Source organism: Phragmites australis, chromosome 5, assembly GCF_958298935.1.
Source record: "Phragmites australis chromosome 5, lpPhrAust1.1, whole genome shotgun sequence".
NCBI lineage: Eukaryota > Viridiplantae > Streptophyta > Magnoliopsida > Poales > Poaceae > Phragmites > Phragmites australis.
The window spans coordinates 29,568,610-29,594,996 of record NC_084925.1 but is presented as its reverse complement, the minus strand read 5'-3'; the positions used below and the strand labels follow the sequence as shown (position 1 = coordinate 29,594,996).

The window sequence follows — 26,387 nt, the reverse complement described above, 5'->3', positions numbered from 1 at the left end:
GCGGTGTAATTCTTATGCGCATATAACCTATAATTAGATATTCGATAGTAGCCCACTAACTTTTCTCAGTAGGGAGGGCTTCCACAAGTGCCCACTTGAGTACCGCCAAGTCTAGACTTGGTCGAGTAAGATGGATCAAGCTTATAGTCGAAAGAAATCGAGTAGGAAAGGTCATGTTCCAAGTATCGAGTGAAAACGTAATTGGGTCGAGTGCCCTGCCGTTATCCGCACTCGAGACTCAAAAAACGCATGGAACCCAACTTACGACAACCGACACTGAGTAGAGTTAAAAGAGAAACCTGAAATTTAAACCGTTGGGTATAGGTGCCCTTAATGCGCGTAGATAGGCATGCAAACATTTGCACGACGCCATCATTCTGTTTTTCACGCTGAACGAGGCACCACGGTAAAGGGAGTGGTTACCAAAGAGATGGTAAATCCTAGTTATTTATCCGTACGAACCTGGACTGTAGCCATTCTCTCGCCATCAATCTTCTCCCACAACCTTTCATCTTTCTCCGCCTAAGCTCGTGTCGCCGCACAGAAACCTAGCTCCATGGATTCCAGCTCCTCTGCGAACGCCACCGCTCCTTCCTCACCTAAGAAGAAGCCTGACGTGATGGCCACCGGCACTCCTCCTGAGGGATTTGATGAGATGAAGCTCCTGATGGAGGCCTGAACAACCTCGATGATACAAGAGTCGAAGCTCTAGGAACTTGAAGCTGAAGGGATTGTTCTTCGTCGCGAGCTAGACAACTAGAGATTGGCATCGAGTGAGAAACTCCCCTCCTACCAATTTGATCATGATATTGTGGTGTTTGAATCATTTTTCCGATGCAATTTCAATATTTCCCATCCAAGTTCCTTCTCACCATACTCAAACTATACCAAATCGAGCTCCACCAGTTGAACCCCAACTTGATTACCATGCTCAGCGTGTTTGTCCACCTGTGTGAAGCATTTCTCGGTATCGTGCCGAGCTTGAATTTATTCCAATACTTATACTATTTGAAAAGGAATACTGAGAACAAATATTTTGGAGATTGTAGTTTCCAACTGCAGATTGGGAGGAGGAATTCCTAAATCCCAGTTACGCTAACCACTTCCTGGCAAAAGGATTGGAAGAAACATTGGTTTTACATCTCCAACCCCGACCCAGTTAATTCTCCCTTAGTCTATAAGGGCCTCCACCCCCACCCAAATCTGTTCTAGACGAAGAAGCACCACGAGTCTGACCACACTGCATATTACGTCGAGAGGATTGGTGAGCTTAGGCAGAGTGGCTTAATCGGGTGGCATGTGGCCAAAGACTTCATCAGCTGGAGGTCGAGCTCCTTGAAAGCGTGGAATCACTTTGATTGGAACTATGCTGAAGATGATGATAGCTCTCAGGACACCCAATTGTAGACCTCAATTATGTTTATGGTCATTATACCATACCTGGCCCCCTCAGTATCAAACAATAGAGCCCACTTTCCCTTTAGATCATTGTCAATCCATGGGAAATGTTCTTAATTGATGATCTAGTCTTCCTCCTCGGGTTCGGATGATCTAGCAGGATCCAACCAAGAGCCACGAGGACATCCTGCTCTGCCATTGTCTGCCTCCTTGCAATCTTTTTAGTTTGCTTCATGGTCAGCTCATCATGTATGTGCCACAGAGTGTTGAACTTGTGTTGCTGGTTCTAACCACATAGCCTCTTGAAAACGATTATGAGGTTCTTGTTCTTGAACTAATTGTAAAATTTAGGACCCAAATATATCATGCACCAACTGCTCTTCATGTTAGGCCATATTGCTCCCACTTGGCGCTCTGCTGAACCATGTTACAGTTCAAGGATTGCCTGCAAAATCCTTGAATGTCAGTCGTGTATAAGACAAACATCCAGCAGAGCATTAACAACGATAAACCTTAGGTGCTCCAGGAACCAATACCAGCTGCTTATGTTCTCACTCTCAACAAAGGTTAATGCCATAGATAGTACTTGGTTGTTTCCATCAACTTCAATTGCAATAAGAATTTGACCCTTGTATTTGCCGGTAAGGAATGTGTCGTCGATGCAAAGGATATGGTGACAGAGCACGAAATCTTCTATACAAGCTTTGAAGGCAAAGAATGTGCACTGCAGGATGAAGGGGTAGTGGGTAATGCCATAATAACTGTCGGGGTTCCTTTGATAAATGGTGTGAAGAAGACTTGAGAGATTATCGTATGATGTTTTGTATGTCATGAACCTCATCTCAATTGCCTTTTGCCTGGCCCTCCACTACCTGGATTCTTCATAGATCCTTCACTGCCTGGATGCTAGGGTACCTAGCCCCTTGGCACACCTCATTTTAATTGTATTGTCATGACACATGGTAACCTTAATTCACAACTAGGTTTGCAAAATCAGGGTTGTTCCAATCCGTAGGGATAGGATCAGCATCCTCCTCGTATGATTTGTCATATTCTTTAGCTTAGTAGTACTCCAGATCCTCACTCCATATGCTCAACTATTTTGGAGATAAGTTCCCCCTCATTAGCCACACTTGTTTCTTCCATTGGCTAGGCCGAGGTCTGCCTAACATCATGTTCTTCCACCACTTCTACCACCGTTTCACCCTCCTCCACACCACCACTTGGTCCACCTTCTTCTTCATCATGCAATTCCCTAACTCTCTGTCTAAAGCTCGCTTGAGCAAGCATCACAAGTAGGGGTGGAAACGGATCGGATATGGATTGAATAGTCCACTTCCACATTGCTATCCATATTTCAATATGAATACGAATACAAATTTGAATATTCTCGAATGCGAATACGAATCGAATTGTTCGAATCCGAATCCGCATTCAGATATCTACTCAATCGGGTTGTATGCAAATATCCTACACCTTTAATGACAAGAATTTTTATTTTGATGCACAAAAAATTCGTTCATACTTGAATTATTGGAATTACCAAAGTTTTAGAAATTTTGTTCAAAATTCATGTCATTTTTTTTTTAAATTTGACTGAAATTTGATCCAATTTGATTGGGCCAGAATATATAAATTTCATTCACCTTTGAAATTTCTAAAACTTTAGCAAAATTTGGTTCCTTATTTAGCGGATACGGATATTATCCATTTCTACATCCGAATTCAAAGCAATTCGGATATCGACATTTGAATCCGAATCTCGAAAATGAATTCGGATACATCCATTTTAGAAATGAATACATATACAAATATCTATATTCGTATTTTGACAGATACGAATATTAGATAATTCAGATATCTGCTATCTATTTTCTACCCCTAATCACAAGTGACCAACCATGCGCAGTTGCCAGCTCTAGGTACCTCCTCCAACTAGATATTCCTTTTATATGGAACAACTCCCATAAAGATCCTTCACCAACATGCCTTATTACTACCCTGATCTTCAGCTCATGTTGCTCAGGGTCCAGTTTGAAACCCCGCATTAACCAATTGTATAATGCACCAAAGGTCATTTCCCTTTCTCTACCTATACCCTTATCCATTGACTGAAGTCCCAACAAATCTCCCCCCTCTGAACCATAACCAATCTCCCCATCTCCAAAGAAAATCTTTAAATACGACTTGTTTGCCATTCTTGCCTAAGAATGACAAGAAAAACTATACTATTATTTTGACCTACAACAACAACTACACCAATACATCTAAAATAACAGCCCATAAAAACTTACTTACAATATCAGCTAATACTAACTATCAAATTCTTGAACTAATTGTTACTCAATCTAGCTCTAAAAACCTAGATCTGATAATAGTCCATAAAAAACTAAATTCAAATATTGTAACTGTAAATACCATCATCAACTAATATTAACTATCAAATTCTCGATCTAATTTTTACTCTACCTTGCTCCAAAAATCTATATATGTTAATATTCCATAAAAAACAAACTTCAAATATTATAACCGTAAATACCATCATCAACTAATACTGACTATAAAATTCACGGTCTTATTCTTGCTCTACCTTGTGAAACTAGATTTAGTGGCTAATCTAACTAGTTACAAAATAAAGTACCAAATTAGGATATTTACCGCCAACGAAGGTCGAATCTAATACAGCTTCGCTGACCCCCTCTCCTCTCCCCTTCCATCCTCTTCACCATGGCTTTGTTGCTCCCCCTCTTCTCTCCCCTCTCCTTTTCTTTTTTCCTCCCCTCTCCTCTCTTTCTTTTTTCTTTCCCCTCCTCTCTCAACACAGCTATGAACTCAGCAAGTGAAAGTGATGGCTGAGTACCTCCATCGGTCGGCGCATGCGTTTCATGGCCTAGCCTCCCGCCTGTTGGAAGGGTGAGAGGTAGGTGGGCGGTGCCCAACGATCACTGGTGATGCGGGGCTACCACTTCCCGCCCATTGAAAGGGTAGGAGGTAGGTAGACAATGCACAACAGTCACTGGTGTTATAGCGCCCGCCACTCCCTACCTGTTGAAAAGGTGAGAGGTTGGTTTACCTTGATGTCAGACGAGGATGCCACGGTGGCTGTGACACCATCTTACCCTCTGATTGGGCAAAAAATCACTCAATCAAAGGGTGATTTTTTATCTCCTCTTCTATTCAATGGACGATTTTTAATTGAGGATGATTTTTTATCTTCCTACCTGTTCAGTGAGCGAGGAGCCTAGTTTTATCAAATCCAAAAACAACCGCATAGATTTGTAATTTTCTTTTTTAGAAAATACAGAAAAAAAATCCATGGACGGAAACGTCCATCTATCAAACTATGCACTCCAGTTCCTGCAAGACAATTTTCACTACCAAAAAAAAAAATCCTTGCAAGACAATCACATAGGTATAATACAAGAGTATACAAATATTATTCTATAACTCGGTTTGTCTCCAGTAAAATATACACATCAGACAACAGAGTACACCTCATCTTACAACATATAGACCATCAGGAATCATGCAATGGCATAGTTTCATCCGATCAAGTTGGTCCATGTCGAGCAGGCAGACCTCTGGTTCGGAGCTATCCGATCACAGGCATCTTCATGACGACTTCTTTGATTTCTCATCCTCCCATTCCTTCCGGGCCTCCTCGATCAACTTGCTCACCTTGGCGTGGAAGCCAGGATACGGTTCGTATCCGGCAAATGTGTGGAGAACCTGAAGCAAACAACAAGATTATCATGAGGTTTTCTTGTTGTTATCCATCCAGAGAGGGAACAGGCCAGCCCAAAAACCACAGCGATGTAAATGTTTACCTCAAGGAGCACAAAGAATGGGGCCATCAAGAAAGCCTGGACAAGATTGTCAAGGAGAGCAGGCGCTCGCTTCTGTAATGAAGATAACAGTTACACGTAATCCATGGTGGGATTACCAAATAACTAGTGCCAAAGCTAATAGCATGATAGAGACTTGCCTCGAAAACTCCGTGGCCAATGAACTGCATAGTCCAACAGAACAACTGACTCACCAATACCACCTTTAGTAAAAAGAAAATATTTGAGTTAATGATTGAACCATAGACAAAAATAAAATAAAAGGCATCTTGCAACTACCTCATTTCACACCATGACAATATGAAATACAGAAAACAAGAGTTCTAATTATTTCTTTGTCTGTCAGCTCCAGGCATCTAGCACAAAGCAAACCATGCAAGCTCCAGGCATATTCAAAGTATAACGTTGCCAGATTCTGAAATTCTGACGTTAAGAAAGAAGATACGCGTGTAAGGCAAGCACCTGCACAATCTAACTTCTGAAATATATAAGTTGCAGTGATTTATAAGGCCCACTGATATTGGTTCAAACGAACTATCAACTTATGGGCAACAGACTCAAGAATTGGTTTATACAGATACCAACACACCGTACAGCATTCATGTGCTAACATTACCTTCTTGTTGACGCAGTTACGTAACTAAATGCAGGCAATTAGTTTGTCAGAACCATGATTACTGATCATTAATGGTGCAGAAATTAGCAGTGGTAAGCAAACACGCAATCTGCCTTATTGTAGTCACAGGCAGCTCAATGGAAGATATTGGTGCATCAATAATGAACAACGATCTGAGCAAGTACTGTTAGAAGTCTGCCAACTTTGCACTGTATCTGTATGGCAGGCTCTATCTTGTTGTTTATGACAAATAATTCTATATATGGTCTCCTCTCAGAACCAGTGTTACCAGGACACGGATGCGGGTGTTAGTGTCCGACTCGGATGCAGGTGTCCAATTCGGCAAACTCTAGAAAATAGAATTCGAGGATTCATCTAATATATATCATTTTTTAATTTTAAAAATAAATGAAAATAGAGAAAAGATAAGACGAAAAGAAAAGAAGAAAAGAAATAAGGCTACCGACTATCGAGCCCACCAAACCAGTCTACAAAATCACTCTAACCTTAGCCCATCCAGCCCACGTTTCTTTCTCTAACCCTAGCCCATCTAGCCCACCTTCTCCCCACAAGCCGCCTCCTCCCCACCAGCCGCCTACCCGCCTCCCCACCAGCCGCCGCCTACGCCTCCCTGATCCCGCTGCCTCCCCTGCCGCAACCTACTCTCCGCCCCTGCTACCACCACACTTCGACGCGGCCGGACGTGTCCGATCCGCGTCAGATGTGAGTAATGCGCGGATACGTGTAGACACGCCAACAAAAATTTGGACACGCATCTGCTCCTTCTACGGCTGTTGGGGCTTCCTCTAAGCCTTTGCTTGTTTATTTGAGAAGACGGTGCCGGACTTTGGATCGCCCGGCTGATCTTCAGTCGCAAGCTTTTCTTGATCATGTGTCTAAGAGGGTGGATTGTCTTCTCCCTTAGCCAAAAAATTAAAAGAGAAGAGCAAAAGGCCCACCGCCTGGTTCCTTACCGAGGCGTCGTAGAAGGCTGGCTGGTTGTGCGCCCTAGTCTCTAGAGCCTGAGATCAGGAAGACTCAACGGGGCATCGTGTTAAAGTTGGGTCTATTGTCAGACAAGGAGCAGTTCAACCAGTGTGTGCAGGACTCATACAACAGGCTTTTTGATCAGGCTCTATCCTCTGGACATATTTTTGCCTTGGCTGCTATCTTTGGATGGTCTCTGGAGGAAGTGGATCAGGTCAGGGTGGTGGATGGGTTATCGGTGTCAGTCTGAGTGCCCTGGTGTCTGGTTTGTTTTAGTCGACTTTTTCTGTTTCCTATGAATCCATCTAATATTTTGATTTGGAATGTGTGTGGCCTTAACAAGAATGTGTGGTGTGATGCCGTTAGGGAGGTCGTGTTTTCTTCAAGGGTGGATGTTGTATGTCTGCAGGAGACGAAAGTGGCCTCCTTTTCTGTTCATTTGTTGCTCTCTATCCTGGGTGCGGAATTTGATCAGTTCGTGGCCTTCCCGGCTATTGGTACAAGGATGGTGTCATCATCGCTTGGAAGGGGTTGGTTTGTCAGGCCATTGCGACAAGGGTAAATAATTTTACCATTTTGGTTCAATTTTCTCATCAGAACGGCCCCTTGTTGTGGTTTACAGGGGTGTACGGTCCTCAAATTGAATTCGAAAAGCTGATGTTTCTTCAGGAGCTGCGAGATGTTCATGCCTTGTGTACAGGCCCCTTGCTAGTCGCGGGTGATTTTAACTTGATCTATCAGGAGGATAAGAATAATTTGAACTTAAATCATGCTATGATGGGTCATTTCTACCATTTTCTGAATGACACTGAGGTCAAGGAAATTTTCCTTTTGGGCCGTAAGTTCACATGGTCTAATGAACATGCTTCACCAACTCTTGTGAAGTTGGATCGGGTGTTCTGTTCGGTGGATTGGGAGGACATCTTCCCAAATCCATTATTGCAAAGTTCAGCATCTTCAGTTTTAGATCATTGTCCTCGTATTCTCAGTCTTAAGATCAACACCCGAGGCAAGGACATATTTCATTTTGAGAGTTTTTGGTCATCTCTACTTGGGTTTTAGGACATTGTTAAGCAAAATTGGAACGCTCTGTTCTGTCGGTTTGCCCCGTCAAGCGTTTCTTCATCAAATTGGCTCGGCTGAGTAGAGGTCTCCAAAGCTGGAGCCAATGAAAGGTTGGAAATATTCGAACCCAACTTCTTAAGGCTAAGGAGATCCTTCATCGTTTGGAGATTGCACGTGACCTTCGGCCTCTCTTTGCCGAGGAGGATTGGTTACGTTGCATTATCTGGGTTTGAATTCGCTTGAGCGCACCATTGCTCGGCTACGCTTGCGCATTCTATATTTGAAAGAGGGTGATGCTAACACCTTTTTTCATCAACATGCAAGGAATAGAAAGAGAAAAAAAAATTATTCCCAAGCTGCAGGTCGGTGATCAGATTGTGACAAGCCAAGAGCAGAAACATGTTGTTTTATATTTCTACTCCAATTTGTTGGGCACAGCTGTAGAACGTTCTTCTTTGCTGAACCTTGGCTTGTTTAAGCTTCACCAGAGTGATCTAATTTCTTTGGATGAGCTGGAAGGCCTTTTTGTTGAACCGGGCCAGCATGCTCATTCTGGTGCGTATGGTTCTCACGGTGACTCCCATTAATCAAATGAACGCCATGGACCTCCTGAAGTCGGTTATCAAGGCAATAGATAAACGAAGGTGGGGTTTTCTTTGATCGTGTCAGTATAAAGCTAAGGGTGGTAGCTGCTTGGTGTCTTGGCAGCGAGTGTGTCGTCCTCTTCATCTTGGTGGTTTGGGTATCCATGATTTGGTGTCTCTTGGTTGGGCTCTTAGGATGAGATGGTTATGGCTTCAAAAGATTGAACCATCCCAGCCTTGGGCTGACTTTTAGGTGAAGGTTCATTCGAATGTCCGTGCCTTGTTTGCCATTGCTACCGTTTCTTTGGTGTGTGATGGCAACAATACGAAATTTTGGACTGATCGCTGGCTGCATGGACATTCTATTGTTGCTTTGGCTCCTAACTTATTTCCTTGGTTTCTCAAAGGGCAATCAACCAAAGATCGGTGTCTCAAGCTTTGAATAACAGGATATGGGTGTCTGATATCAAGGGCGCCCTATCGGTGAGGGCTATTGGGAGTATCTTCATATTTGGGATGTTTTGGATGGTTTTGCTATACAGCCCGGGATTCAGGATCAACATTTTTGGAGGTTGTCAGCCTCTGGCATTTATCCAAGTAAAACGGCTTATAACGCGTTATCTGTTGGCTAGGTTGAGTTTGCTTCGTGGAAATCCTGGGCACCTCTAAAATGCAGATTCTTCATTTGGTTGGTTGTTCTTAACCGATGTTGGACAGCGGATTGATTGGCTAAACGGGGTTTGCCTCATCTAGAAGCTTGTCCTCTTTGTGATTAGGCCGATGGGACAATCCAACATCTATTGGTGTCTTGTGTGTTTGCACATCAGGTCTAGTTTCATGTCCTACAGAAGGTTGGGCTGTCTTTGGTCTGTCCACAACCGGACGTTTCAGTGTTTTCGAGCTGGTGGAGTCGCGCTATCAAGAAGATTGCAAAGCAGCGTCGGAAGGGCTTTAACTCTCTTATTATCCTTGTTTCTTAGGAGATTTGGAAACACCACATTGACTGTGTTTTCAATGGGAGGGTCCCAAATGTAGCTTCGGTTATGAGGTCGGTAGCAGATGAGGTGTCTCTGTGGTGTGCAGCTGGGGCTTTTGAGCTTCAATCTTTGTTAACTGGTTAGCATAGTCTTTCTTCTTCGTTTCTTGGATGTGTCTGTTGTGTGAGTGTGTGTTTTGGGTGTGTGTGTGGGTGTTTTGTTTTTCCTTTTGTTTGATGTGGACCTGTTTTGTGTTGTTTATGTTTCTTTCTTCTTTAATGAAATGACACGCATTCGAGAAAAGAAAAGAAAATTGAGGAAGGTCTGAGAGATATTGAATTAGGTAATTGTCTTGAAAAAATGGGTTGGATCCCATCAATGATCCTAATATATGGTTCTTGACTCAGTTCATGTAGCAATTTATCTTTCTAGGAGCACTTCAATTCCTCACTGAAACTGAACTGTAAAGATTGTAAAATATATTAAAGAAATCATCAAAATCAAACAGCTACTGCCGGCCAGTATCATCCGAATATCACCAATTGCACCTATATAGGCATCACAGTATCATTCCCAAAATCCCAAATTGCACTTACAGTGCCACTCAAAGTAGAACTACCCAAGCACGGAAGCACCAGCCACTACTCACTAGTCATGACGACGATCTTAAGTTTTGTACTCCCCCCGTACCCCCTAATCAAACCGACAAAGAATTTTCCCCTTTGGATACCAAATCAGCGAACTACTAGAGACATGGTACTAATTCTAGCCGATTATACAAGAAAGCCACAAACACATCTCAATTCAAGCACGGAACACATGATTAAAATCATCACGACACGCTCAAAATTCAGCGATCGGTTAAAAGGGGACACTTTTTTCTTTACCTTCCACCCCAAGGAGAAGCCGAGGCGGGCGGCGAGGGCGCCGCTGGCAGTCCAGCAGAGCAAGCAGAGGAGGGCCGCGAGCGCGCCTGCACGGCGATCGAGGAGGATGTAGTAGGCGCCGTAGATCGCCGCGCCGACACCGGCGGCGTGCGGGAACAGGGCGGTGAGGTGGAGGAGTAGGAGGGCGGTGAGGAAGATGGGCCAGACGAAGATCTCGTGGATGCAGACGTTGACAGGGTTGCTGTGGTAGGGGAGCTGTTTAGGGGAGCTGGAGCTTATGGACTTTTTCTGAAAAGCTGCTTTTCTGAAAAGCTGTTTATGGCTTCTGAGATAAGCGGTTTGGCTTATGGGCTTAATTTTTAGCTTCTCAGCATACCAGCTTTTCAGAAAAGCCACCCTCAGCCAGCTTTTCAGCTTTTAGTTTATTTCACCAGAAATCAGCTTTTGCTTCTCAGAAAAGCTCCTCAGCAACCAGCCTGTTTGGGGGAGCTTCTCAGCTTCTCAGCTTTTTTGAGAAGCAGAAGCTGCCAGAAGCTCCCCCAAACAGGGTCGTAGTGTCCCTCCAGATCGAGAAAGCTGCTGCCACGAGGCTTCGCCATAGCTCGGTTGCTTGCATGACCCTGGGTCGGTTTGCTAGGTGGTTTCTTTCGTTCGGGGCTGAGGACTTGGTCATTCTCAATTCCAGAAACCCAGATCTGAAACCGTAGACGGATCGAAAGTATTTGATTTTTATTTTAAATAAAAATCAAATATTAAACCATTTTATTTATTATAAAAACTTCAGATTTAACATGAATCATATATTTAAAACTGTATCAAATAGTCCCTTACACTCGTGAAATGCCACAAAATACTGTAGACACGATTTTGCCGCTCTAACCTCTCGTTCATCGCTTCAACAGAAACAGCAAAATACTATTGCCGCTCGCTACAGTGATGGAGGAGGCAGCTTCGGCCGGCAAATTTGCCGCCCCAAATCCAGCACCGCATCCCTGTTCCTGGCGACTGACGTGTGGGTTCGGAGGGAGGAGGAGAGTAATAGAAGTTAGAAAATAGGGTATCTGTTGGAGATGAAAAAAATAGAAGATACTGTAATAGTGATAGGGAATGCTATAATAGTATTATAGAGGGTGAATTTTTAGAGTTTCTATTAGAGATGGTCTTAAGAGATTAATCATACGAAGTGTTTCAAACTAAAATGTGGCTGAGCTCCACGTGTGTGCAGGGACGAACCCATCAATAGAGTGAAGTTCGGCCCCTTTTTCCACTCCTTATCCTATTTTTTAGGAAAAACAGTGCAAAAACCTCTCCAACCGGCCCCCTTTCTCACCCCTCATCTTTGAGGGACCCCTAAAATTGCATCTTCGAACCTCATCCGTAGGAACTGTCTACCGAGCCCCTATCCATCAACGACCGAGCTTCCCGTGCCACCACGGACATCTCCTCCGCCGTCCACGCCAGGTACGCCTTCGCCCCCCTCCCCTGTCCCACCGCTTGGCACGCCGACGCCTCCTCCGCTTGCCCGGCGGCCGGCTCCTCTGTTTTCGCCCACGCAGCCGCCTCCTCCGCGTGCCCCACGCCGCCGGACCCCTTGGCCGCCCGCGCCGCTGGCCCCCTCCGCCACTCGCGCCGCTGGCCCCCTACCTGCGCCGCCAGACCCCTTGGCCTCCCGCGCCGCTGGCCCCCTTCGCCGCTGGCCCCCTGCCTGCGCCGTCGGACCCCTTGGCCGCCCGCGCCGCTGGCCCCCTTGGCCGCCCGTGCCGCCGGGCCCCTTGGCAGCCCGCGCCGCTGGCCCCTTGCCCGCACCGCCAGCCCAGCACCTCCGGTGCCCCCGCCCAGCAGATCTGAGCGAGAGAGGGACTCAGAGAGGGAGGGAGTCCGGCACAGAAGGAGTCCGGCTGGAGAGAGGGAGGGAGTCCAGCCGGGGAGTGGGAGAGAGGAGGAAGGAGGTGACTGGGAGAGTGAGGCGACGGGGAGAGATTTGGAGGCCGGCTACAGAGAGGTTTGGAGGCCAACTGTAGAGAGAAATGGAGTGGGCCGGCTGTAGAGAGAAATGGAGAGGAGATAGAATCATTTTAATATTAGAAATTTTACAATGGTAGAAATTGATTATCTGTATATTTTGCAATGCTAGAAATTGATTATATGTATACAATTTGTGTTATGCAGGTGTAGGTTACAACAATGGATAGTTTTTTGGATTTGATGAGTGATCGAAACATTGAAGACAATGGACCGTATTGGGATGATAGTCAATTTGCAAGCCCACTTGAGGAGCAACAAACGCCACATGTAGAAGCTGGTGCATCCCAAAAAGCAAAAAAGGCCAGATCAAAAAATTTCAGTGTAAAAGAAGACAACATGTTGGTGTCGGCATGGCTAGAAGTTAGTTTGGATGCTATACAAGGGAATGAACAATCACGTGCTACGTATTGGCAAAGAATTACTGATTATTTTCATGAGCACAAGGACTTTGTATCTGATCGTAATTCCAATTCTCTACAGCATCGTTGGTCTGTCATACTAGAAGGTGTTAACCGGTTTTGTGGATGTTATGTTCAGATTCAAAACAGGAGGCAAAGCGGGGTGACAGAACAAGATAAGGTATAATGTTCTCTTCTTTATTTGATTGTTATTTCATATGGTGGTGCAAGTCTAATAAGGTGTACTTACATGTGTAGGTAATGCATGCATGTGAATTGTATAAGTCAAAAGATCCGAAAGGCAGATCGTTCAGATTGTTGCATTGTTGGAATATCTTGCAACACGAGCAAAAGTGGAAGGATAGGTGCGGCGAGAAAAAACAGAAGACATCCACCACTGGAAGTCCATCGTCCAGTCCTGGGACCAATGAGAGTCATCTCGAGGTTGAAGGGGAGGGTCATACTTCAGAGCCCGTGGTTAGGCCAGTAGGTAGGAAGGCGGAGAAAGAGTGACAGCAGCGAGGTAAAAATCCCGTCTCTCCTGGAGATAATCTTTACATGGAAGCGATGGAAAACTTGTGGGCTAAGAAGAAAGAGGCAGAAGCCTTGAAAGAGGTTGCAAAAAAAGAGCGCAATGATGAAAGACTTGCACTTGAGAAGAAAAGGATTGAACTGAAGGAACAAGATATTAAGTTAAGGAGAAGGATTGAAGATGGTAAGGTGATGAATATGGATCTTAGTGCTATGAGTGAGCGACAGCGACATTACTATACGAGCTTGCAGGATGAGATCATCGCTCGGCGGTTTGGCACAGGCTCAGGTTGAGCTACTTCATATATGGAACTTTAAGTATTTTGTTGGCACTTTAAGTATGTTGTATGAACTTTAAGTATATTGTATGGACTATCTATATTAGTTGTATGGACTATCTATGTTGTATGGACTATCTATGTTAGTTGTATGGACTATCTATGTTAGTTGTTGTGTGATAAAAAAACTGCATACATTACCATACGTTATTACAACTGCATACATAATAGGTACTGACTACATTATTACAAGTGCACATAATTAAAACAGTACATGATAGGTACCAACTATATTGGTACAACTACATACACTACACCCCTCCATATTTTTCCCACAGGTGCTCGACTAGATCATCACGAAGCTGTGAGTGAGTTTCCCTGTTAATAATGGCTAGATGAGTTCGAAGAAACGCTTGCAGTTCAGCCGTAGGACGATGGGAAGCTGTCACAACTTCTCCCATCCCATCGAAATGGTGGTCACCTTCTGCATCTCGCTCATCTTCAACGATCATATTATGCATGATGATACAAGCTGTTATGATTTGTCCTAGTGTGTCTTGATCCCAAAATCTTGCTGGCCCACGAACAATGGCAAAACGAGATTGCAGAACTCCAAATGCTCGTTCCACCTCCTTCCTCACCGCTGCTTGTACTTTCGTAAAATATTTCCTCTTATTCCCTTGTGGAGATGGTATTAGCTTAACAAATGTGGCCCATTGAGGATATATGACATCTGCAAGGTAATACCCCATTGTATAATTATGACCATTAATGGTGTAGTTCACTTCTGGAGCGTGCCCTTCAGCTAGATTTGCAAATAGGTGAGAACAGTGCAGAACATTAATATCATTGTGAGATCCTGGTAAACCAAAGAAGGCATACCAAATCCAAAGATCATGTGAAGCAACGGCTTCTAGAATAATGGTGAGCTCGTGTACATGACCGGTAAACTGACCTTGCCATGCTGCAGGGCAATTCTTCCACTTCCAATGCATGCAATCTATGCTCCCAAGCATACCGGGAAAACCCTTTTGCTCTCCAATTGCAAGTAATCTAGCTGTATCATTATCATTTGGGGATCTCAGGTACTCATCACCGAAGATTTCAACAATAGCTTTCACAAACCTTTTAAGACTCTCTACAGCAGTACTTTCTGCAATCCGAATATAATCATCAGTAGCATCTGCTGCTACTCCATAAGTTAGCATCCTAAATGCTGCGGTTATCTTCTACAAAGGAGATAACCCAAGACATCTGATTCTATCTCTTTTCTGCACAAAATAATCATCATGTTGTTCTACAGCTTGCAATATGCGAAGAAATAGAGAACGAGACATTCTAAACCTGAAGAAAGTAATTAGAATCAGCCGAACCCAAGAGGATGCACAAAAATAACAAACAAACAAAAACAGATCATTTACAAACCTGCGACGAAAGAAAGTTGGACAGTAGGTAGGAGCATCTGAAAAGTAGTTTTCGTATAGCCTCCAATGCCCGGCTTCTCTGTTGCGGTTGATATACTGACGTCTAGGCACAGAACCCCCAGGTCGTGCAGCATTCAAAAGCGCATATTGAGTGTGTGCTTGGTGTAGTGTAGCAAGAATGAGTTCGTCGTCATCATCCTCCGACGACGACGATGAATCTACCAGAAAACGATGACTCATTTCGATCAGAGAGAGAACTACAAGGGAGTGGGACTTGTGAATGGCAACAGGGGACTGGCCGGGTTTATATAGAGTTGGAAGTAGCCGTTAGAAAAAACTAGCCGTTTGAAAAAAGTAGCCGTTGGAAAAATATAGCCGTTGGATAAAAGAGTAGCCGTTGGGAAAAAATAGCCATTGAAAAAAAATAGCCGTTGAAAAAAAGTAGCCGTTGCAAAAAATAGCCGTTGGAAAAAAACCGTTAGAAATATAGCCGTTAGAATTAATTTGGTAGTTAAAGGATAGTATTAAAATATGGGTGAGTGAAATATAGGGGGTCAGATTTAGTGAGTCGGTTGGAGCGCACAGAAAAATAGGAGATCAGTCTGGATAAGGAGAACTCCTATATAAAGATATAAGGGGTCAATTTTAGAGGATCGGATGAAGATGCTCTAAGTACCAACGGCAGGTGACACCCTAGCAAATTTTAGGAACCGGATGAAGATGCTCTAAGTACCAACGGCAGGTGACACCCCTAGCTAGACGGCACCAGCGGGCAATGTGGCTGGGCTCCAAGTGTGTGCTCGCCATCAACACCGGTGACTACTTACTCTTCGTCCTCACCAACTGATGAACCTGTCCAAACATGGTTCGTATTGGTTGTGACTCGCTATCCACACGAATGACCTGCTCCTGTCGTGGGTGTTGTGTTGCTTTGGATTAAAAACAGTGTTGATTCTACTCGATTAACTGTTGTTTGGTCCTGTTCCGCAGTTCATGTTATGTAGAGGAGATATCTAAAATTTAGAATACTCGGAGGTTATAGCACGGAACTGGATCTTCTGAGGTTGAGGCGCCCAGCACGGAACCAGCCTCAACGTCATAGGCGCACAGCGTAACGAGTCCAGAGTCACAGGGAGGTGCAGACGCTACAGCGTCAAACAGTACCAAACAGTGTTTTCGCCGTCGCCAACCATCGAAATACTACTCGGTTCCACTGTTCATCCTTTTTCACTGTAGCAACCGACCTGCTTCATTAGTTCCAGATCGAACGGATGCAAATGGGTGAAGACAGAGGGGGGCACTGTAGCAATGTCAGAGAGGCCTATTCAGATGATCTCCTTCCTTATAGCACGGGCTAAAGCTTATATAGCTGAGCGTTCACAGCAAAAAGTGACCCTATCTCCCATGATTGGAAAATCACTCTTTCTCCTTTACTTTTCCATTCCTCCTCCACGCTTTATAGAGTTTTAGGCGTTTGAAAACTCAAAAGTTCTCAAGCAACCATATGAACGCACCAACGTTGGCAAGTTTAGAGGAGAGGGTTAATGTCCAGGGTTCACTGACTAGCCCCGGGGTTATAGGGAGGCTAAGGTAACGGTCGGATTAACAATGGGCGGGGTTAGTGGCAGGAGCGATGAAACCAGAGCTGTTAGCGGGACGATGGGCGGTGGGCACGGATCCGACGACGGAGGAGCCGCTGGAGACGAAGGCGGGCAGGGAAAGGGAACAAACAACATGACATGATGAGGAAGAGAGAGTGTGCTGGTTTGGCTGGAGGTAGAAGAAACAATCAGGTGCATCCGATGAAGATCGAACATATGTCATTGATCGATTGAAGAAAATAATTTTCACACGGTTGAAATATAGCATCGTCATTTCTCCTCTACTAAGTGAGTTTTTCCTTCTTCAGTAGCGGAAGGCAGAGTACACTACATGAAAATTAGACAAATAAGATATTAATTAGTGACGGATCATAACATGACCTGTCACTTACGATAATAGTGATGAGTCGTAGTTATAACTCATCATCAATGACGACTCATCAGTGACGGATCATCTTAGACTAGTCATTAGTGACAGATCAAGTTTTGACCCATTACCAATGACCAACTTCAGTGATGAGTCTTCTATACAAGTCATTGTTGACGGGTCACACTAATTAGCAAGCATGCTAATTAGTGATGTTTAACAACTAATTTTAATGATGTTCAACAAAAAAAAAACCAAAAAATAGAGAAATTAATGCTTTATGTAGGAAAAATAATGGTAGACATGAAAATTTTAATTACAATATTGTTTCTTAACATATTCACTTTATGTTTCTAAACTTTATAAAAATTATGGAGAAATTAATAAAATTCTAACTGAAGTGAAACCAATTTTGAAGATCCTCTTATGATACACCCTGCATAAGAAAAATATGTGTTTGCATGTTAAATATTTTCTTAATATGAGTTAATAAATGAACTGCACTTCAAGTTTTTTCTTTTTTTTCAAACTTCCTCCCTATAGAATATGATGCAAATGATATTATTTTTTTAAAAAAAACAGAAGTTCCTAGAATTGTCTCTAGTTTTTTTTAGGATTTTTTTTATTTTTTTGAATTTTTTAATTCAAATTCGGTAACCAACCAGTTTATATTATCGGAGGGAGCAGTAAGGTCGGTTACCACGTGGCAACCGACGAATTTGTTAACCCTGGTCACCGGTCGAGCGTTGGCGGTGGAAACGGCTCTTCGGGCGCTGGTGTCCCTAGATACACGACGATGGAACAACATGGACATCTAGCGGTGTGTGCTATTTCATAGGTGTTGTCGACTACACATGGCTTCAGAGTGGTATCCAGATCAAGCTTAGGCTATTGGGTTTATTAAAGTCTTGTCAATGATTTGTTCTTGATAATATATTTGAAAATAACAGGATTACCTTCATAGATCAAAGATCAAGCATGAAGCGAGACACACACAATATATATAGATTTGGACCTTCGGTTGAAGTAATATCCTACATCTTGTGTGAATGATTATGTGTATATATTCACTAGAGTACATGTAATATGGCTAACTTATTACAAGGAGTAGATCAGATCTAATCTATCTAAAATTAAAGTCGTTAAGTTCCTCCTCCAATAACCGAGAGAAAAAAGAGCCTTCCTTAGGAGTATGGGTCCCCTTTATATAAGGGAGATATATTACCTCTTACCTAGTCTTAATTGATAGGAAGTTCTTTTTCTTATCGTTAAAGTAGATAAATCTATCATGGATATTAGTTTTTGAGTTGGTTAAGTAATCGCGAGCACAACAAAGATCCTGTTTGGTGTCGTTTCTGGGCTGATTCTCGCTAAATAAAGGCATTAAACCTCCCAAATGCCTCGCTTCTAGATCGATTCTCACGGAAGTGCTTCTCCCAATTGCAGCTCATTGCTATAGAGAGTGATTTTATATTTGGTAGAGCTCTCTTTGATTTAAATTTACTGTAGAGAGTGATTTTATAGGAAAGTGATTATGTGGCTGAAAGTGATTATCTAAATAAACTATATAGAGAAAGTGATTATGTGTGAGAAGTAAATCTAGGGAAGCTATTTTTTTCAATTTCTCAATTTCTACTAGTTCATTTTAGAAAATCACTTCTATAAATTTCAGTCAGAGAGCTAAAAGCTATTGTTTTGTAGAGTTTCCACTGATTCTAGCTGAAAAACTGCTCTGGAAGCTCTGCCAAACAGATTCTTAGTATTGGTTTGCTTTGCCCTAATAATTTTATCGATTAATTCCGGACAACCCAAAGTTTAGCGTTGGGTCTGTCATTGCTTGCAGGAGGAGTTTGCTTAATAATGTGTTACAAGACGAAACTCAAACTTCGGCTAACACGTAGAGGGTTAGGGTAAATCATTCTTTTCCTCAGCTTTTCCTTTTTCTTTTTTCCTAAGTCATCTCTTTTCATCTATTAGATCACCAACATACGAGAGAGTGTATCGTGTAGTTCGATCTCGTTTGGAATTTGCCGTGGAATTCTGAAACTTTGCTCAGCATTTCTGAGTGGAATTCTGAAATACGTCCGAAATTTCCTTATCCATTTCTGAACCTCAGAACCAAAAGAGCAAAGCCGCGCACGTTCGATCACCATCATCTGAAAGGCCCGAAGGGCACCAGAGCGGATAATATCTGTGCCGCACCGGCACTGGCGCTTCCCTCCAACCTCAGAAAAGCAATCTGCTGCTGCCGTCCTACACACCAAGTCGCCAACGCAACACACACTCTCATTTCACTAGCGCCAGTCCACTCTTCTTCTCCATGGCCACGCTCGCCAAGCACCTCATCCTATGCTCTTCTTCCTCCTCCACCTTCTCAGCCTCCTCGTCGTCCCCCTCGCAACGCCGCCGCCGGCCCCTGCCGCCCGACGCAGCAGGCTCAGAGAAGCAAGCCCCGCAGTCGGCCACGCGCCGGCTGGCGGTCGCCGCGTCCACCGCGCTGGCCGCCACGGCCGCGCTGTCCGCGCGGCGACCTGCGGCGCCGCCCCCCGCGATGGCAGCGGAGGCGGCCGCGGTGCCCACGGCGCCGACTCCGCCCGGGACCGTACCGCGGTGGGGCACGAGGTCGTACGTGAGGGAGCGGTTCTTCGAGCCGGGGCTGACCGCGGAGGAGGCGGCCGCGCGCATCCGGCAGACCGCGGAGGGGATGCGGACGCTGCGGCCCATGCTGGAGACCATGTCGTGGAAGTACGTGCTCTTCTACGTCCGGCTCAAGTCCAAGTACCTCGACCTCGACCTCACCACCGCAATGGCCGGCGTCCCCGATGCCCGACGCGCCGACTACGTCCGCGTCGCCAACGAGCTCGTCGACAACATGACAGAGGTATGCGCATTTCCAACATGACAGAGTTCGTCGCTATGAACGCGATTTCTATTTTTTTTTCTCTCAAATAATATTGCGTTCTGTGATGTCCGTGCTTCGCCTGTGCAGTTCGACCGGTTCGTGCGGGCTCCCAAGGTCTATGAATCGTACCTCTACTATGAGAAGACGCTCAAGTCGCTGGATGACGTGGCAGAGTTCCTAGCGTGATGTACATACCGTATGAGTAGTTCTAGGAATGTATTGTCATTTGGTTATGACGATTTAAATTAAAATTTAGGGAAAAAGTTATTATTAGCACTGCTATACATATGTGTTGCTCTGATACTTCATCCAATTTTTTACTATTTTGTGCAATACATGATCTTGATACCGTGACTGTATGACTACTATTCAGCTGAACATATGATATGACAGGAATAATTAGCGATTTTTTTTCATACGCAACTGCACAGGCGACAGGAATTATCTACATGGTACAAGATGTCGTGCACAATTCAATTGAGGTGAGGCGGAATAAAAATTCAATCAAGTGGACAAACATAATTCCAAGGCGAAGATCATCACAAGACTCACAACCAACTCTCTCTCTTTTTTTTTATGTAAGACGCAAGTACATGCCGTTAAATCTTAAAATTACAAACACGTATGTCGAAAGATAAATTCCATAAGTGGGGATCCGGAGGGATCCTCTTTGAGATTCAGCCGGGGATGATTCTGAATCTGTCTCGTACGGGAAATAAATAGGAGTAAATGAGATGCAGGTGGAAGGGATGATCGGATGCAGGAGAAAATAAATGCTCAGGGGATTTTAGACAGGTTCGGGCCGCACGGAGTGTAATACCCTACTTCTGTGTGTGTGCTATAAATACTCAGGAAATGTCTCTCTGAGGATCTCTCGTGTTACAAGGATGTTTGTCTAAGCTTAGAGCTTCGTGCTTCTTGTTCTTCGTCGACTTGTCTCGGTCCTGAGAGTTGCTAGTCGTCCGTCTTGTCTCGTGTCTTAGAGCTGTTTTTTCTCGTCTCTCTTCTCCGGGGAGCCCGCCCCTCTTTTATACCTGGTCGGGGCGGGTAGTGTGCCCAGAAAGGATGGCGCGAGTTCCAAAGCGTCATAAATGGAAAGTAACCATCATGGGCTGCAGCTTGATGTTACAGGGAGGGTTGAAAACGCGCCCCCGTCCGGTCTTGTCGTCATCATTCCACTTTTCAGCGGGTGCAGCGGGGAGGGAACGCCGGACAGCCACCGAGCAGCCCCGCGTGCCCGCCCGGTCAGAGCAAGCCTGACACAACAAGGCGGCAGGCGTTACGCCTCGAGCCTTGCAACATTATCCCGAGGCGCGCCGGATGACGCGCGATGGGACCCGTGCATTAAATGTCCTCACGCCTCCCTGTCAGACCGTGGCAGGGACTGACAGCAGGCATGGGGGGAATGGTTGGAAGTGACAGGCCACACGTCCTCTTAAATGCAGTATTGGGCCTCTCACCAATTGACACCTCACCGCTGAGCCCTTGTGAGGACCATCGGTGAAGGACTTCTCAGGCCCTCAGGGAACTGTGAGTGCTTGGAGACTACTGTTCACAGCCCCGAGCACTCTCTCCCGGATATGCCCTTTCTTGGTCCTCGGGGAACTCGGATGTTCGGGGATCACTGTTCATGACCTCGAGCGATCTCTCCTGAAACTTGACTGCTCGGGTCCTCGGGTGCTCGGGGACCACTGTTCATGGCCTTGAGCATCCTCTCTCGGAACTGGACTGCTCGGGTCCTCAAGGAACTCGGGTGCTCGGGGACCACTGTTCATGGCCCCGAGCGTCCTCTCCCGGAACTGTGACTTCTCTTGTCATCGGGGAACTCGGGTGCTCGGAGACCACTGTTCATGACCCCGAGCACCTCTCCCGAAACTGTGACTTCTCTTGTCATCGGGGAACTCGGGTGCTCAGGGACCACTGTTCATGGCCCCGAGCACCCTCTCCCGGAACTTGGCCTTTTCAAGTCATCGAGGAAATAATCTCCGAGGGAGGGCGTCACGTGGCACTCTGCTGTCCTGGCCTCGGGACTTAGGGACCCCTAGTTCCTATGTCACCGACAACACATATCTTTGCCGAGATAAATATAAGAATGGTTAGCAAAGCTCTAACTTAAAGAATTTTTAGATAAGTATATCTCTAATTCTAAAAATTTATGAGTTAAAACTAAATACATTGGTGATATTTAAGTGAGTTATCTTAATTTTATTTTAGATTAAAAATAGATGTTTAAATCACTTTTTTTTATAGATAAACTACAAATCTGAGTATAGCTAGAAGCTACAGTCATATCAAACAAAACCTAAATAGAACTGTGGCATGTCATCTTCCACTTCCCACACAGTTCCAAAGCATACACAAATAAATAAAAAAGTCATCTAAGCTAAAGTCATACAACCTACCACCAACGTCACAAACTTATTCTCTTTTAGCAGTACTTAGTTAAGTGCTCATACGTTAAAAAAATACAATATTCATAGCGTCACAAGTGCTTCTTTTTAACCCACCCATGCGGCACGTGGTGTCGTGGTCGCCCACCTTGTGGCGGAGCTCGATCAGGGTCAACTCCCATTGTATGCTCTCAAAGCCTATGTGCAAGTTTAGCTTTACTTCATAATCCAACAGTGGCACTTCAGATTTTTGTTTGAAATCGGTAGGGCCAGACAAAAAGGTTCATAACAAGCAACTCGGTCATGCTTAATAGGAGGCTAATCAGTTTGTCATTTCTTTGTTCGGGGCAGGGTGCACAATTCAGACGATGGAACAATGATCGCCAGTCCTCCAATCAGTTTTGCACATTCCTCATACGCACAAGGAGAGCACAAATGTTTTTTCGAATATTGCTCAAAGAATATAATATCATGAGGATCAACTTGCATAAACAGTTTGCCCACATAGGCTATGACCATAGTCTATATACTTGTATCTTAAATCCTTATCTGTAGTGAGATGCTACAAACATCTATAGGACTACAAATGGTTGCGTTGTCGGGAGGCAGATAAACTATATGACTACAAATGTTAATATAACAATAAAATAGGAAGTTCTTTTCCATGATACACTGGATGTCTATCATTTAGTATTAGAATATTTCCCCACAGCATGACAGGTGCATACTGTGTTTTGTGATAATTCTTTGCCACACAGAGAGCATGACAACCCAGCTGACCTTAAAAAGCATTTATGGCAACACTTTTTGGTAGTACAGAATAAGTAGAAGATGGACAATTTCTTTCTTTTTCATACCTAGGTTCTTCAAGGGCAGTATCTTGATTCTCCAGCAAAGCTTCCATTTCTCTTTGACAAAGAATGAAGAGCAGTTCAGTCATATTGCCACCAACTAAAGTAGATTCAAGCAAATAGAAATTTTATTTTAACTTGTCGCTATTTCTAAGATAACCAAACGTTTATCCCTGTTTCCTAAACTGGCAGTTAATATATACTTAGTCCAAATTTATGGTGCCATTCTGTTCAAAAAAAAAAAAAAAAACGTTTGGTCCCAGCATGGATCAATACATTCCATACTTCCTACCGTGGTTACATGCAAATTTTAAGAATATGTTAGCATAGGACTATGTCGATGCTGAAAAGGCAATAAATGACATATCTCTACCACTAAATCAGATGAATATTTGTGACTGCGTATTCCCATTACTACATTGTAAATTAAATAAGTTTACTAACTAACGATTCACTAATTCATAAAGAAAAAGGTTTTGTCTACATTCCCGCAAGAACAATATTTGAAAGACTTACGAAAGTTGTTCAGCTTTTTTAATGTTTGCCTTTCATGCGGGGCTGCAGAATCTTTGCAGCTAACTAGTTTGCATTTAGTTTTTGAGTGCTCACCAAAGGTGCTTTGTTTGAACTCTCCTGAAGGGGCTTCTGATCATTGTCCCTCTGCTCATTAGCACCAGCTGTTTAAACATTTACATTCTTACTTTCAAGATTATTAATCTTTTCCATAAAGCTTCCATCGTCAGAAAACTTATTTAAGCTTGCCACTGCTGAAGAGATAAGTGCCTGATCCTCAAAAGATATATTCTGTCTTCTTTTTTTCCATGGTACAAAATCAGGTTTAGGTTTTCTCATGGCATGATGCTGAGAAGAAACATCTCGGAAATATTCTCTGCCGCCGCTGTCTCCACCTTGGTGACACTCCTTTGGATTTCCTTTGGCATGATCATCTGAGCTGTCAGCTTTCCCAGCTTTTCTACCTCTAATGGCATGCAAGTGAGAATGTGTGGGGGTAGCTCTCGATGTTGAAACTGATACAGCTAAGTGGCCTAATGAGCCCTATCTCTCTTCAACAACCTATAGCAGCTGAATAGTCATTAAAGTTAGTAAGAGATAAAGTAACTAAAACCAGTTCCTCCAAATAATTACAAGTGGCTATGTGCTTACCTCCTCAAGCTTTCTTCCTTCACGAGCTGCTTGCTCCTTTGCACGCTTCAAAGCTTTAAGCCTCCATCTAGCACTTCCATCAACCACAACAGAGGATGAAAGCAACTGACTGCCCGCGTTCGAAGGAGTAGACTCTTCTGCCCACTCCCATTGTCCCTCAAGTAAACATTTAGTTCCCTGGGATTTTCTCTCTTGACCTGTCAGTAATCAAGATGTTCGTGCATCAAGGGAGGGCGCACGAGCACTGAATCGTGGGATGTAACATGTAAAGAGGGGCATCGTCGTTACCTCCTCATGTGCAGCCTCATCCTTCTTCTCGTTATCAGCCCTTTGAACACCACTGCCCTCAGCCCTGCTGCTGCTTGTTAGCTTTAGCATCCATTCGAGACCCGCCTCCTTCCTAAGCACCTCGCTTGCCCTTAAGCCCTCACCTCCAATCCCATCCTCCTCCTCCTCATCCTCGCCATCGCCTCTCCGCTTACCCTTGCCACTGGCTACACAAATAGCAATACCTCATGATTAGACATCTGAGCTTTTCAAAATTAACACATTCTGTCGAAAATTAATTATCGGATTTACCTCTTCCCCTCTCAGATTCGCTGTTGGATTCCTCCTCCTCGTCAGAGAAGTCGCATCACCGCCTCCAATGCTTTCCCCGGCATTTGCTCTGAGTGAACTCATCCTTCTCCTCCTCATCAGAGTAGTCGCGTGGTTGCCTCCGATGCTTTCCCCAACGCTTGCTCCGAGTGAACTCATCCTCCTCCTTGCCGATGGAGTCATCGGTGTCGGACCCGTCCTCCGAGTCCGAGCTGTAGCGGTAGCAGGACGCGAGAGCAGAGATCGCGTCGACGTCGTTCTCCACGAGCAGGTCCGCCGCGTCATCCATGACGTAGTCAGAAGTGATGCAGCAACTCCGCTCGTGGGTACGCGCGACCATGTGGCGACGAACTCACTCTGCGGCTTCACGTCGAAGAGAGAGCCAAAGTAGATGAGCGAGAGGAGGTCCTGGATGGATGAATCCGAGCCGTCGGAGGATGAGAAGGAAGCGGCGGCGGCTACCACGGGGGCAGGACGAGAAGACAGCTCCTCAGCAAGGGCAGTAGCAAGAGGGGTGTGGAGGCGCTCGAGCTCATCGATGGATGCGGCGATGACGAGCTTGGAGCGGAGCACCTCCTCCTGCTCACGGTTGAGCGTTTTGCCGGCGGCGAGCGACTCCTCCATTTGTAGGATGCGGTTGCACTTTTTCCGCAGCACGCGGAGGCGCTTCCAGACCACGCTGAGCACCAGTCAGTCGGTGGCCTCGGCAGCCGCCGCGGCGGAGGAGGAGGAGCCGACATGGCAGGGGGTACGGCTTTAACCATCTCTAACTATATTCCCTTCCTATCATTCTCTTTTCGATTCCCTTCTTCGTTCTCCTTCTATTTATTTTCTCTTATCTCCAACAGCTTCCCTTCGAATGAAATCGCAAAGGGAAAGAAGATAGAATCTCGTTCTGAAGGGAATGACCTTGTGAATTCCTTCGTAACGGGAACCGTGAAGTGAAACCGTTGGAGCACTGAAGGGAACGAAAATCCTTTCACAACGGGAATCTGGGCTCTAAAGGGAAGCCCTTGGGGTTGGTCTTAGAGGTGATTTGCGGAATGGGGGGCTTTGGGTCGGAGCGGCGGATCCGCTTCCTCTGACTTCAGCCTGGTGAAGTCATACAGGAATAATGTTTTATGATAGGATGGACAGTGCCTATGACATCGAATACTGTAGCAGCGGTAAGGTTGCAAAAGGACTGTAGCAAATACGTCAATTACTGTAACAATTTTACTGTTCATAAATATTGTACCATCAAATTTGATCCGTTCATCTCAAATCAATGGTTGACAGCTCATTGAAGTCACATGACTTCATCGGAAGGTGAAGTAAGACGATCTCGTTCCCGGAGCGGTGGGGTACGCGAGGATTGAGGCGTCAGCATGTGGGATTTATTGGACAGGGAGGGTTAGGGCAATCGTGTGATTAGGTGGGTCAGATGATTGCAGACGAATCTTGAGGCATGGGAGCGGACGTGGGATGACAGGACGTATACTGAAAATGCTACGTATTTTT

The 26,387-nt window shown here is 44.7% G+C and overlaps 4 protein-coding genes and 1 pseudogene across 4 annotated transcripts; 2 read left to right on the top strand and 3 right to left on the bottom strand.

The window, feature by feature from the left end:
• Positions 1–4,813: 4,813 nt before the first annotated feature.
• LOC133917938 (2-hydroxy-palmitic acid dioxygenase MPO1-like) lies at positions 4,814–11,045 on the bottom strand. The gene is made up of 5 exons (XM_062361749.1): positions 10,832–11,045; positions 10,360–10,655; positions 5,384–5,446; positions 5,226–5,297; positions 4,814–5,127 (listed from the first exon to the last, which is right to left on the bottom strand). Exons 1-5 carry the CDS (start codon positions 10,956–10,958, stop codon positions 5,011–5,013), a joined length of 675 nt encoding a protein of 224 aa, XP_062217733.1. The 5' UTR covers positions 10,959–11,045; the 3' UTR covers positions 4,814–5,010.
• A 1,418-nt stretch (positions 11,046–12,463) lies between these two features.
• On the top strand, positions 12,464–13,594 carry LOC133917563 (glutathione S-transferase T3-like). The gene is made up of 2 exons (XM_062361444.1): positions 12,464–12,963; positions 13,041–13,594. The coding sequence occupies exons 1-2, from the start codon at positions 12,544–12,546 to the stop codon at positions 13,293–13,295; spliced, it is 675 nt and encodes a 224-aa protein (XP_062217428.1). The 5' UTR covers positions 12,464–12,543; the 3' UTR covers positions 13,296–13,594.
• A 308-nt stretch (positions 13,595–13,902) lies between these two features.
• Positions 13,903–14,804, bottom strand: LOC133917937 (uncharacterized). The gene has a single exon (XM_062361748.1). The coding sequence runs from the start codon at positions 14,797–14,799 to the stop codon at positions 13,903–13,905; it is 897 nt and encodes a 298-aa protein (XP_062217732.1). The 5' UTR covers positions 14,800–14,804.
• Positions 14,805–19,200: 4,396 nt separating this feature from the next.
• LOC133917562 (photosynthetic NDH subunit of lumenal location 2, chloroplastic-like) lies at positions 19,201–20,244 on the top strand. The gene is made up of 2 exons (XM_062361442.1): positions 19,201–19,864; positions 19,973–20,244. Exons 1-2 carry the CDS (start codon positions 19,304–19,306, stop codon positions 20,069–20,071), a joined length of 660 nt encoding a protein of 219 aa, XP_062217426.1. The 5' UTR covers positions 19,201–19,303; the 3' UTR covers positions 20,072–20,244.
• Positions 20,245–23,651: 3,407 nt separating this feature from the next.
• LOC133917936 (uncharacterized) lies at positions 23,652–25,511 on the bottom strand (annotated as a pseudogene).
• Between the last annotated feature and the right edge of the window lie 876 nt (positions 25,512–26,387).

Excerpts from the sequence above, each read along its gene's own strand:
- LOC133917562 (XM_062361442.1), top strand. The coding sequence starts at position 19,304 with ATGGCCACGCTCGCCAAGCACCTCATCCTATGCTCTTCTTCCTCCTCC. Across the intron at positions 19,865-19,972 it reads TCGTCGACAACATGACAGAG|TTCGACCGGTTCGTGCGGGC; the intron begins GTATGCGCATTT and ends TCGCCTGTGCAG.
- LOC133917938 (XM_062361749.1), bottom strand. The coding sequence starts at position 10,958 with ATGGCGAAGCCTCGTGGCAGCAGCTTTCTCGATCTGGAGGGACACTAC. Across the intron at positions 10,656-10,831 it reads AAGCTCCCCCAAACAGGCTG|CTTTTCAGAAAAAGTCCATA; the intron begins GTTGCTGAGGAG and ends TCAGAAAAGCAG. Across the intron at positions 5,298-5,383 it reads TTGGCCACGGAGTTTTCGAG|AAGCGAGCGCCTGCTCTCCT; the intron begins GCAAGTCTCTAT and ends TCTTCATTACAG.
- LOC133917563 (XM_062361444.1), top strand. The coding sequence starts at position 12,544 with ATGGATAGTTTTTTGGATTTGATGAGTGATCGAAACATTGAAGACAAT. Across the intron at positions 12,964-13,040 it reads GGGTGACAGAACAAGATAAG|GTAATGCATGCATGTGAATT; the intron begins GTATAATGTTCT and ends TTACATGTGTAG.
- LOC133917937 (XM_062361748.1), bottom strand. The coding sequence starts at position 14,799 with ATGCTAACTTATGGAGTAGCAGCAGATGCTACTGATGATTATATTCGG.